Source organism: Triticum urartu, chromosome 4, assembly GCF_003073215.2.
Source record: "Triticum urartu cultivar G1812 chromosome 4, Tu2.1, whole genome shotgun sequence".
Taxonomy (NCBI): Eukaryota; Viridiplantae; Streptophyta; class Magnoliopsida; order Poales; family Poaceae; genus Triticum; species Triticum urartu.
In genome coordinates, this window is record NC_053025.1 from 610,569,556 (window position 1) to 610,582,046 (window position 12,491).

Genomic DNA, 12,491 nt, shown 5'->3' on the forward strand with positions numbered 1-12,491 from the left:
TGGAATATATCTCAGTGTTATCCGTAATATGATGATAATAGAAATTAAGTGTTCATCAAAATAAACAAATGGTGTGCTAGCTGAAGCAAAGGGACACCGCAATATTCCTGTTTGTCCCCGATGTATGGGTTCAGTTTCCAAGTGCCATAGCACCATGATAATACCTCCTCGCTAAGCGATTGTGTAGTAGTATTACGGATGGAAACATGAACGGCAGTGTTCAATTCCTTGCAGTTAATTACAGCCAGATAATTCCATTTGAATTACACACACCAAATTTGTTGCTGCCTATCGGCTCCTGACCTAGGAGGCAGATTATTTAATTACACACCATATCAAGTGTATTTTCAGCAGCACAACTATGCGATTATAGCTCATCACCCAAAGCCAGACATAAATTTCATGGTAATTAAGCAACTCCAATCCCTATACAGGAGTATATGATACAGAGATATAGTAATCATATTAATTAATTCTTAGGCCTTATCTCAATTCCTTCGAGGATGAGCCCCTTCTTCCACTGCAGCTCCTCGAACTCGTGCAGTTCCATGCGAAAATCCACGCCCGCGTCATCACCTGCGTTGCGTTGTTGACCGTGTGCATCAACTCGGTGCAGAGGCCGCCGGAAGAGCGACAAAACAACAACAAATCTTTTATCACCTGTGCCGGTGTGGAAGTCGCCCATTTCTAGCTCCAGCCAGCCGTCGACCCTCTCGCGCGGGTACCTCACGATGCCTCCTTCGTCCTCCTCCTTGTGCTCATGCGGCTGATTCACGGCGCAATTGTTGCTCATCGTTGAAGATGATGCCTCCTCGATGGCGGCGCCGCTGCAGGAAGCACGGTTGCATGGATGGAAAGACGCCGTGCGGGCGCTCCCCACCACTTGGCCGCCTACCTCAACGTATGATATCTGACTGCGGGAGCTGAGGCCAGAGGCATCGTGAGTAAGCTTGAAGACGAGGTAGGCCGCGTAGTGGGTGCTGGGAGAGAGCTCCCTGCTATTGATCACGCCGAAGATGCTGAACCAGCAGACCGAAATAAGCTCCGCGACCATGGGGAACCTACCTTGTCAAACAACAAATGAACACAACAATTTACATTTTAACAAACTCAAGCCAACTAACCTCAAATTTAAATGGTACTGTTGTATGTGCAAACGCAAGCGTGGAATTACCTTGAATCCGGGTCCAACCTCTCTCTCCAGTAAAGATCGATTTTACCCCAAGCGATTGCCAGCTCGCTTGCTGACAGCATGTAGCACTTGGCTCCAGTAGATCGATGGAGCCCAAAACTCTAGCACATGCATACATAATTAGCCAGATTGATTGCTAGTTCAAAAATAAAATAAGAAACAGATCGGTTGCCGTTTTGCCGTCAGGAAATTTAGCACTCACTCACCCTTTTGCCGTCATCGAGCAGGACGTGCTCGTCGCTGAGTTCCATGAAGAGATCTTTTTTGGAGGAGTCTACGACGTGGACGGCTCGCTCCAGCATGGCGTCGCAGTCCGGCGGCAGGAACCGCTCCCACACGGCGTCCGAGTCCGCCGCCGATCGAAACGCGGCCGACACCGCGGAGGCGCGGCAGGCATCGGCCGGCGAGGTCAGGCCGATGGCCTTCTCCAGGCATTCCTCCGGGATCCGCTGGACTCCGCCACTCACTTGCTCTTCGTATTCTTTCCTGGCCTGCTTCATGGTGGACTCCATCCAACTTTGACCTGTTCAAGGCGGCTCGGGGTCCTACTATAAGACGACCAATCAATTAGCGAGCAAGTGTAGCCAGTGCAGGTGCCGGAACGAGTCATATATAGTGACATTTCATTTTCTTTCTTTTAGAATCACCGCGGGGGGGGGGAGGGAGCTCCCCACCTGAATATATTACTCAAAAGCCGCCGAGGCAGCATGCACAGAATTACAAAGGCACGGCGCAGCGTGCAGAGAGGAAGGAACGCCACGAGTAGACGTCCTCCTTGTCACATGTTGCCATGAGACGGTGTGACCAAAGGTCTAAGTCAGAGATAAGAGCTCTAAGGGTTATTACAGTACGTTGATCAATGTTTCTAAACAACATGTCATTACGCGCAGCCCATATCTTCCAAAGGAGGGACATGAGTATAAAAGGCCAAGTCTTGTGTGGCAGGTGGTGAGGTATCGGAGCGTCCCAGAGATCGATGATGCTCTCCACTTGAGGTATAATGCCCAGCCGTTGCCAGACTCGGTTGGCAAGGGGGCAGGTGAGGAAGAGGTGCATGGAGTCCTCGGGTAGCATAGCACAGCGAGGACATATGTCCGTGAAGATGATCTGCTTGTGGGCAAGGTTGGCCCTGGTGTTGAGTCGATCCTTGAAGAGGAGCCAGGTAAAAAAAATTATCTTGCGTGGAACCTTAGAGTGCCAAATGAGGGGGGCGAGAGGATCACAGTCCGGGCGTGCCATGAGTGTGCTGTACGCATGCTTGGTGGAGAAGGCAAGACCTTGTAGAAGAAACCTTTGGTCTTCCTCAGCCGAGGGGACGAAATCCTGCAAAACAGCCAACAACGCAACAAGCTCTTGCTCTGCCAGGAGGGAGAGACGGTTACGGAGGTTAGCTTCTAAACCGTATCGCAGCACATTAGCCACCTTAACCAGCGGAAGAGTGGAGTGTGAGAATAAGTGAGGGAAGGTGTGGGCTAGAGGTGTTGGGGTGAGCCAAGTGTCGTGCCAGAAGTAAGCGTGCGTCCCACTATTTGTTAGGACAAAGAAGATGGACTGTAGGGTGGGTATTTGTTGTGCAATGATACGACAGAGGAAGGAGTTTTGGGGTGGGGGTGAGACTAGAGCATTTGGGTGTTGAAGATCCAACCAATCCAGCCACGGGGTGGAGGAGGAAGTGAGGGCCTTGGCAACAAATTTCATGAGCAGGCAATTATTCTGAAGATGCAAGTTTTTGAGCCCTAAACCATCGTATTTTTTTGGAATGCAAACGTTTTTCCATGCAATAAGGCATTGAGAACCTGAAACTGACTCGTCATCTGCCCAAAATAAAGCTCTGCGAATGGAGTCTAGGGTTTTTAAAACTTTTTTTGGGAAACGGAAGACTGACATGAAGTAGGTAAGTAGGGAGTCTAGGACTACGGAGATAAGAATGAGGCGATCGCCTTTGTCAAGCATCTTAGCGCGCCGGCCAGCCAGCAGATTGCGGGAGCGTTCTAGGATGGGATCGAAGGCATTGGATGGAGGTTTAGTAGGGGAGAGGGGGGGCCAAGGTAAGTTTTGGGGAAGGAGGCGCGTGAGCAGGCCATGGCAAGGGCGATGTCGTTAGCAGCAGTGTCATCTATGTGTAGGGTTGCAAGCGTGGTTTTGGAGAAGTTGATGGTTAACCAGTGGCGTTGGCGAAGTTAGTTAGGATTACTTTTAGGGTTGCAGCGGCATCAGGCGAGGCGGCGGCAAAGATCAGAGTATCGTCTGCGTACTAGAGGATGGTGGGGGAGATGAGAGAAGATGGGGTGGTGGAGCGAGGTGTGTGTGTTTCTGACGACAAGTTGTTGGAGCAGGTCTGGTACGATGAGAAAGAGGTAGGGGGAGATGGGGTCGCCCTGCCATAGGCCATTTTTGCAGTCTATCCAGTTGCCTGGGACACCATTCAAAAGAATGGTGGTTTTGCCTATAATGAGGATGTTCTGGATCCAGCTGCGGAAGATGTGCACTAGTAGAAAACAGGGCTTTGGTCCAGGCCGGGTCAGCCCATTAGTCCCGGTTCAATCTAGAACCGGGACCAATGGGGGCATTGGACCCGGTTCGTGAGCCCAGGGGGCCGGCCGGGCCACGTGGGCCATTGGTCCTGGTTCGTCTGGACCTTTTGGTCCCGGTTGGTGGGACGAACCGGGACCAATGGGCTTGGCTCCTGGCCCACCACCATTGGTCCTGGTTCGTGAAATGAACCGGGACCACAGGCTCCCCTTTAGTCCCGGTTTGTGCCACGAACCGGGACTAAAGGGTTCGCCCTCGTTGCACCTAGAGTTTAGTCCCACCTCGCCAACCGAAGGGCGCCCACACCTGCTTACAAGCCCGTCCCTCTCTGCGTTGTTGAGCTCCTCTCAAAGTGAAAATAGATGCACCTATAGAGGAAAATTGGACCTAAATTCATAAATAGAAATGAATTATGAATTTATGTTTAATTTTCTCTATAAGTGCATCTATGTTCACTAACAGAGAAGTTTTTATTTTTTGTGACCTAAAAGAAAAAAGAAATCACTAAAAAACTATAAGTATTTAGTTCTAAGTAGAAATGAAAAAATAAATAGCAAAAAACAAAAAAATGCCTATAATATTTGTAAAGTTATTCATAAACTAGTGATTCACACAAATTTTGAAAAATTCAAACTTAAACTATTCAAATTTTAAAACTAATGGCACTAACAGAAAGTTTATAATTTTTGTGACCTAAAATAAAAAAGAAATCAGTACAAAACAAAAAAAGTGCCACCTACTATTAAATAGCAAGGAAAAAGATTGACTCAAAAATCAATTTTAACTATTCTACAAAGTGTTTTCACACAAATTTAGTAAACTAGTGATTCATAAACTAGTGATTCACACAAATTTCAAAGAATTCAAATTTTAACTATTCTAATTTGAAAACTAATGGCACTAGTAAAGTTAATCACAAACTTGAGATTCACACAAATTTCAAAGAATTCAAATTTTAACTATTCAAATTTGAAAACTAGTGGCACTAGCAAAGTTAATCACAAACTTGAGATTCACACAAATTTCAAAGAATTCAAATTTTAACTATTCTAATTTGAAAACTAATGGCACTAGTAAAGTTAATCACAAACTTGAGATTCACACAAATTTCAAAGAATTCAAATTTTAACTATTCTAATTTGAAAACTAATGGCACTAGTAAAGTTAATCACAAACTTGAGATTCACACAAATTTCAAACAATTCAAATTTTGACTATTCTAATTTGAAAACTAGTGGCACTAGCAAAGTTAATCACAAACTTGAGATTCACACAAATTTCAAAGAATTCAAATTTTAACTATTCTAATTTGAAAACTAATGGCACTATTAAAGTTAATCACAAACTTGAGATTCACACAAATTTTAAAGAATTCAAATTTTAACTATTCTAATTTCAAAACTAATGGCACTAACAGAAAGTTTATAATTTTTGGTATCTCTGTGCAGAAAGATTGTACATAGTAAATATAATACACAAAGTGTTTTCACACAAATAGTAAAGTTATTCATAAACTAGTGATTCACACAAATCTTAAAAAATTCAAATTTTAACTATTCATAAACAAATTTTGTGACCTAAAATAAAAAATAAAGCAAAAAACAAAAGAAAATGAATAATGCAGAAAACAAAATAAAAAATCTGGAAAAAAATACTTATATTAACAATAAGTATTTTGTTATAAGTAGAAATAAAATAAAATAAATAAAGCAACAAAGAATAAATTATCTAAGTATTTTCTGTTCAAAACATTATAAGCAAAAAGAAACTTTAATAGCAAAAAGAATTATCATAAATATTTCTTTTGTTACAAACTAGTGATTTACATAAATTTCAAAGAATTCAAATTTAAATAATTCAAATTGGAAAATTAATGGCACTAACAAAAAGTTTATAATTTTTATTACCTAAAACCAAAAATAATAACTGAAAAACTAGTAAGTATTTTGCTGTTAGTAAAAAACAAAAAATTGGATTTTTTTTTAAAAAATGCCGCCTACTGGGCCACCAAAGCCTGCATACGACTAGAAACCCGCTAGTTGGGCCAGGATGCAGGCCCACAGTAGGCCCAGTAGGCCCACAGGCACAGAGAGTGGATTTAGGCCCGTAAGCCTGCAGTAGAGAGGAGCTCGAAGTGGTCGGCTCCGCAGGGCTTATAAACCACTCCGAGCCCCTCTCGGCTAGCGAGGTGGGACTAAACATCCCAACGCACCGCGGCAGTTCCAGTACACGCCCTTTGGTCCCGGTTGGTAGCACCAACCGGGATGAAAGGGAACCTTTCGTCCCGGTTCGTGGCACCAACCGGGACTAAAGGCCGCCGCTTCCCGCCCTTTGGGCTGCCGAAAAGTGGCCTTTGGTCCCGGTTCGTGGCACAAACCGGGACGAAAGGGGTGCATTGGTCCCGGTTTGTGCCACGAACCGGTACCAATGGCTTTGCTATATAAGCAAAGACTTGGGAAATTTTCACATTTCCCTCGCAGTTGCCCCCGACGACGCCGAGCACATCGACGCCGCCAGGCTGCCCCAACGCCGTCCGCCGCCCCTGCCGTCTCCCCGACCGCGCCGTCGCCGTCGCCGCCCCGTGCCCCCTGCCTCCTCGCCGCCGACGCCGTGCCCCTCACCGTCGCCGTCCGCCGCCCCAGCCGTCGCCCCCGACCGCGCCGTCGCCGTCGCCGCCCCGTGCCCCCTGCCTCCTCGCTGCCGACGTCGTGCCCCTCACCGTCGCCGTCCGCCGCCCCTGCCGTCGCCCCCGACCGCGCCGTCGCCGTCGCCCCCGACCGCGCCGTCGCCGTCGCCGCCCCATGCCCCCTGCCTCCTCGCCGCCGACGTCGTGCCCCTCCTCGTCGATCGCCGCCCCGACTTGCGTAATTTCCTAATTTAGAATGTATAGTTAATTTAGTTGTATAGTTAGGATGTATAGTTAATTTAGATGTATAGTTAATTTAGTTGTACTTAATTTAGATGTATAGTTTAGATGCAAAAGTTAGAATTTTTTTCTGTTCATACATTTTTTTGGTGATATTATTGTTGCATATGCAAAAGTTTGTGTGTTCATATATATGCAAATAATATGTCAATTTTTTCATAGAATTTTTATGATTTTTTTGTTGTAATTTTGTTCATAGAATTATTATTATTTTTTTCTGTTGTAATTATGTTCATATTGTGTAGGAATCTGAACGTTATGTATGATCAAAGTCATTTATGTATATGTTCAAATTTAGAAGAAAAAGAAGGAGAGAAAAAAGGAAAATAAGAAGAGGAAGAAGGAGAAGAAGAAGAGGAGAGAAATAACAGGAGAAATAAATAAGAAGATGAAAAAGAAGAAGAAAAAAAGAAGAGAAGAAGAAGGAATAGAGGAGAAGAAGAAGAATTCTTCTTGTTCTCCTCTATTATTCCTTCTTCTTCTCCTTTTTTTTCTTTTTTTCTTCTCCTTTTCCTTTCTTCTTCTCCTTTTTTCTTCTTCTTCTTCCTCTTCTTATTTTCTGTTATCGGGTATGTCGTTGTCGACATACCCCCCTCCCCGATAATTAACTTTTAGTAATTAGTACTACTTAGAAAGTGTTTAATGGAATTAGTTAGAACTAGGTAAACTTGTTTATTTTTAGTAAGTACTACATTATTCTATTTATAGTAAGTGCTTAGTAGTTGAACTAGTTGATTTAATAAAACTGGTTTATTTTACTATAGAAGTAGTTTATTTTTAGCAAGAAAATTAATAGAACTAGTTTATTTTTTAGTTAAAGCAATTATTCCCGCATCGACGTGGACGATGCCTATCCCGCATCCTCGTCGTCGAGTCGGCGGTGGACGACACCTGCTTGACCAGATGGGCCATGTCCGGGACTGGGCTCCGCCGGGGTGGTACTGGGAGGCGCTACCTTCCGGGGGGCGTAGCCTGGTGAGGAGCCAGCCCGTCGTTGACCCGATCCTTGTTTGGGGGCGGTCGCGTGGGCCAGTGACGGTGCCGAGGCTTCCGGACACCGCGGAGGTGGTACGTCACCGTGTCAGCGAGGAGGACGAGCACGTCCGTCGCTACATGGTTGCGTTGGAGGGCAGGTTCGAGAATACCTGGCAGGTTCTTCAGGGATCTCACTGGAGCTATGATCCTGTGATGGTTCCTTCCCTTTGGGTGTCCACCGCCCGCGCCGATACCCGTCGGGCGCTACGGTTCTAGCTGTACTGGCGATATGTATGATATATAGTATTCGACGTGTATTAGTGATAATATTCGATGTACGGACACATGGAGATGATGTAGTTTTTCTTATAATTGAAGGCATCCTAATTTGAATACTACTTTATTTTGTGATTTGATTTTTCTTATTGAATGCTCAAATTGGAGAGCACTATGCAAGGCATATGCATATGATTAGTTGAATAATAATGATCTAATTTAGTATTTGAATTATGAACGTATAGGAAATGTCATCATCGGACGACGAAAGTCTCCCGGGGGAGTGCGACTAGTGCCACGACAATCGAGGTGAGTGCGACAGGCCTCACCTGGACGATGGTCGGCGCTTCAGCATTAAGCTCGAGGAGACCTTCGAAGTTGAAATGGTACGCAACGACGACAAGTGTTTTTTTTCATAATTAAGCATGACTTCAACTATTTCAACGTGTAATTTTCATCTTTTACAATTCGAGTATAGTTTATCCCATGCCATGCAAGACGCTATGTCTTGAAGAGGATGGATTTTGAAGACCATGAAAATTTTGAAACGAAGAAAATTCATTTTGGTTGAGAGCGTAACTCATTTTGGTTGCAAAAATTGGGAAGCATTTTGCAAATTGTATGGTTTTGATGAGGGTATGCTTGTCACCATGGATCTTGGTGATCCTGAAATAGAGCAAGACAATATGGACATTTGGGTCCTTGTTGATACTCCTCCAGTTCTACCGCTATGTGAGTTTCTCAAACATAGTTAATTATTAACTAATTTATATTGTTCATTTCAAAATAGTTGACAGCTTATTTCCATTGACAGCTTATTTTGAAGTATCAAAGAATGTGCAGAAGATGGTAGATAGAACTTACTACACCGATGACTCTGAGTTAACTTACAAGGAGAAAACTCATCTGGTTGGATTTTGTAATGATCTTGAGAATTACAATATCTACAATCGAACTCCTCAACATTATGGTCAATACGTGCCACTAGTGCACATGTTGAACTACGGTAACTACCATGGAGATACCCTGGTAAGTTTTTTTTACTATTACGACATCCGTGCATCTTTTTGCATACTTCTAAAACTAGTACATCATTGCTAACTACGAAGTTATTACTATGTTTTTCAACAGAGAATCCCAGAGGATTGTGTGCCTCATTTGATGTATCAGAATGGCGGCAGCCTTCGTGTTTTGAACATATATCCAGGTCATCCCACGAATCTCAACTGTCCATACCGGATTTCTAAAAGAAGTGGAGACATGACAATCAAAGGACGGAAAAAATGTATGGACAGTCGTAAGGAGCTTCTTGGAAGCAAAAGGAAGCGAGGCGCAAGAATTGGAGACAGGATGATCTCCATTCTTCATAATGGAGAGTCAGGGTCTATATTGTTTTATGCTATTTTACCTTAAGTGTGTTTAGGTCCTACCTAATACTGATGATCATGTGCTAAGAACAATTATGTAGGGTTGGGTTCGATGACTATGAGGATGATGATCGTATGACTTATTATTAATAACGAGTAGAAGTTGTATGATGATGCTTGATTAATTAGTAGGACTTGTTATTATATATGATGATGTATGATGCGAGCATGCATGAGTTATTATATATATATCTGCGGGTGAAATGAACATAGCAGTAGCGTAGGTAAACCAAGGATGAAGATATAAGAGAGGACACTTCTCTCTATTAGCTAGCTAATAACAACCTAAAAATAACCCCCTAAACCCCTAAAACAGCCACTTTTTTTTTTAAAAAAAGAAAAACCTCAGCTCCAGCCAGATGCTGACGTGTGGAAGCCTATTGGTCCCGGTTTATGTCATCAACCGGGACCAAAGGCCCCCCTGCCTGGGCTGCCGGCACTGCCCACGTGGAGGCCCATCAGTCCCGGTTCTGGATTGAACCGGGACTAAAGGGTCGGGGCATTAGTACCGACACTTTAGTCCCGGTTCAGGAACCGGGACTAAAGGCCCTTACGAACCGGGACTATAGGCCCTTTTTCTACCAGTGGTGGGAGAAACCCTGGGCTAGGAGGATCTTGTCAAGTGCAGGCCAAGCGACGGAGTCGGAGGCTTTCTGGTAATCTAGCTTGAAAACCATAGTAGGCTTTTTCTTGGTGTGGCATGAGCTGATAAGGTCGGCAGCGAATATGTAATTCTTAGCGATATTCCTCCCTGGTATGAACCCTGTCTGATTGGCATGAACTAGCGAGGGGATGAAGGGCTTGAGACGAGTGGTCAACACTTTGACGACTGCTTTCATTGGGCAATTTTGGAGCGAGATGGGCCGGAAAGCGTCGGGGGAGGTGGGTAGATCCTTTTTAGTAAGAAGAACAATGTGAGCCCAGTTTACACGTTTCGTGTCGGCAGTGCCTTGATGAAATTGGGAGAAGAAAGGAAGAACGAGGCTTTTAACGGTGGGCCAATATTTACGGTAAAACGCAGGCCCAAAAGCATCTGGGCCAGGACGGGCCTACCTATCTTTGCTCAATGGGTACAAAATATCCATACTACTGCGCCTGGCATAACAGCTCCTGGTGCAACAACAAGTACTAGCTTAACGTGGGGAGTGGGTTCATTTGAAAGAACGATGTTTTTATTTCTGATTCCGAAAAGTTGTCATGCAAGACATGTAGGCCAGGGGTAGGGTTAGGGTAGATCTGAGAGAGGTCAAACACCCATGACGTATTGATATGCGTACCAATGAGGGATACGAAGAAATCACGGAGGATTTTGGCCGTCTGGTGATGAGAGGAGAAATCATGGCCATTGTGAGTGAGAGTAAAGATTTTGTTTTTTCTAAGGCGTTGTGAGGCGGAGACGTGAAAGAATTTTGTGTTTTTGCCACCATAGATAGCCCGGGAAACCTTGGCACGCCAACGCCAGTACATCATTTTCTCTTGGATGGTGCATTTGAGAAGAGAGATGATGATCTTGCGAGTGAGGAGCTCGATTTGCGAGAGGGGCCTGCGTTCTTCTGCATGATCTAGGGCCGAGATGGCTGCTTTGCAGCGTGATCCGCGGAGAGGGGTGGGTATATGGGAGCGAGCCCAAGCTTTCAGTTTAGATCTTGATTTTTTGAGGACTGTGGCGAGGATAGCAGCCGAGTTGGTTGAAGTGGAGGGCGAGGGTGAGCAGCACCTAGAGATGATAACATTGCATGGGCAAAAATTGGGCCAACTGGGCTCGAATTTGAAGAAGTTGGAACGTGGAATCTTGTTGGTGACGTGTACGAGTAGAGGAATGTGGTCAGGGGTGAATCATGTGAGAGAGGACGGGGAGGTATTAGGGAAAGCATCTGCCCACGCGAGATTAAAGAAGGCACGATCGATTTTTTCCAAAGTAGGCGAGGATCGGTTGTTGGACCACGTAAATTATCGATCGAGGAGTGGCAGTTCAATGAGGGCCAGAGTGTCGATAACGTGGTTGAAAGCGTTTGCTTATGACTGTCGAAAGGTGGAGTTTTGTCTGAGGGGAAGCATAGGAGGTTGAAGTCACCAAGAACGAGCCAAGGAGTATCGTCTGATTGTGTGATGGAGAGGAGCTGTAACATCTCAAAATTTCAATTTGGAATGTTATACATTAGATCATCATTGCATATTATATTTTTATTGCATTTTGGTTTGATCCTAAAAATTCTACGCAACTCAAGGACCCACGGAGAGAGTTGGGGATTTCGTTATTTTCATATTTGAGTTATCTCAAATTTTGAACATAGGATCATTTGATTTTAATTATTTTATCTTTAATTATTTCTATTATAAAAATAAGAGAGAGGGAATAAAATGACTTTCCCAAAATAAAGAAATATTGAGGATTTAATATTAAAATCAAATAAGATTTTATTTCGGAGTTTTATTGCTATTTTATTTGAATTAGGAAAAATGCGCATTTTTCAAAATTGCATCTAGGCCCCAAATAAATGTTCATCTTGTCCGGCTTCATTTTAGAGGACGGGGAAAATTTATTTCGAGATTTTTGGAGTCAGTTTAGTATTTCTTTTATTTGTTTTTCTGCGCGAAATTATTTAAGAAAAAAAGTCAACCAACTCCGGGACGTACCCGAGCGGGACTCCGCCCGGGGGGCTTTATAAGGCGGGGGCCCCCCTGCCCCAAAGCCCACCGCCGCCACCAGCCCAGCCCGCGCCGCCGCCGAACCCTAGCTACCGCCGCAGCCGGACCTCGCAGCCGCCGCCGCCGTCGGACCCCGCCGCCGCCGGAGCCGCCACCACCGCCGCCCGATCCGCCGCCCCGCCGCCCTAGCCGCCGCCGCTGACCCGCCGGACCCCACCTCGCCGCCTCGCCGGAATTTGCGCCAGACCCGAGGTAGCCGCCGCCGGTTTTTAAAAAAAACCCTAGATCCATTTTTTTAGTTTCGGATCGTCGGTTTTTCTCGGTTTAGTTATTGAGCGGACGTTCGTCCGTATGTTCGTTTTAACGAACGGTTTTCGTCGTTTAGCCGCAGACAGCGAACGTTCATTCGTTAGCCTGTTCGTCTATTTTTCTTTTTCTCGAATTTTCCGCGATTATTTCTGATCGCGATTTCTGATCTGATTTTCGTTCTAGTATAACTTTTCGCTCGTTTATT

The 12,491-nt window shown here is 44.8% G+C and overlaps 1 protein-coding gene across 1 annotated transcript; it reads right to left on the reverse strand.

Moving 5' to 3' along the window:
- Positions 1–201: 201 nt before the first annotated feature.
- LOC125554420 (F-box protein PP2-B1-like) lies at positions 202–1,711 on the reverse strand. The gene is made up of 4 exons (XM_048717983.1): positions 1,399–1,711; positions 1,175–1,293; positions 661–1,061; positions 202–576 (listed from the first exon to the last, which is right to left on the reverse strand). Exons 1-4 carry the CDS (start codon positions 1,702–1,704, stop codon positions 470–472), a joined length of 933 nt encoding a protein of 310 aa, XP_048573940.1. The 5' UTR covers positions 1,705–1,711; the 3' UTR covers positions 202–469.
- Positions 1,712–12,491: the final 10,780 nt, after the last annotated feature.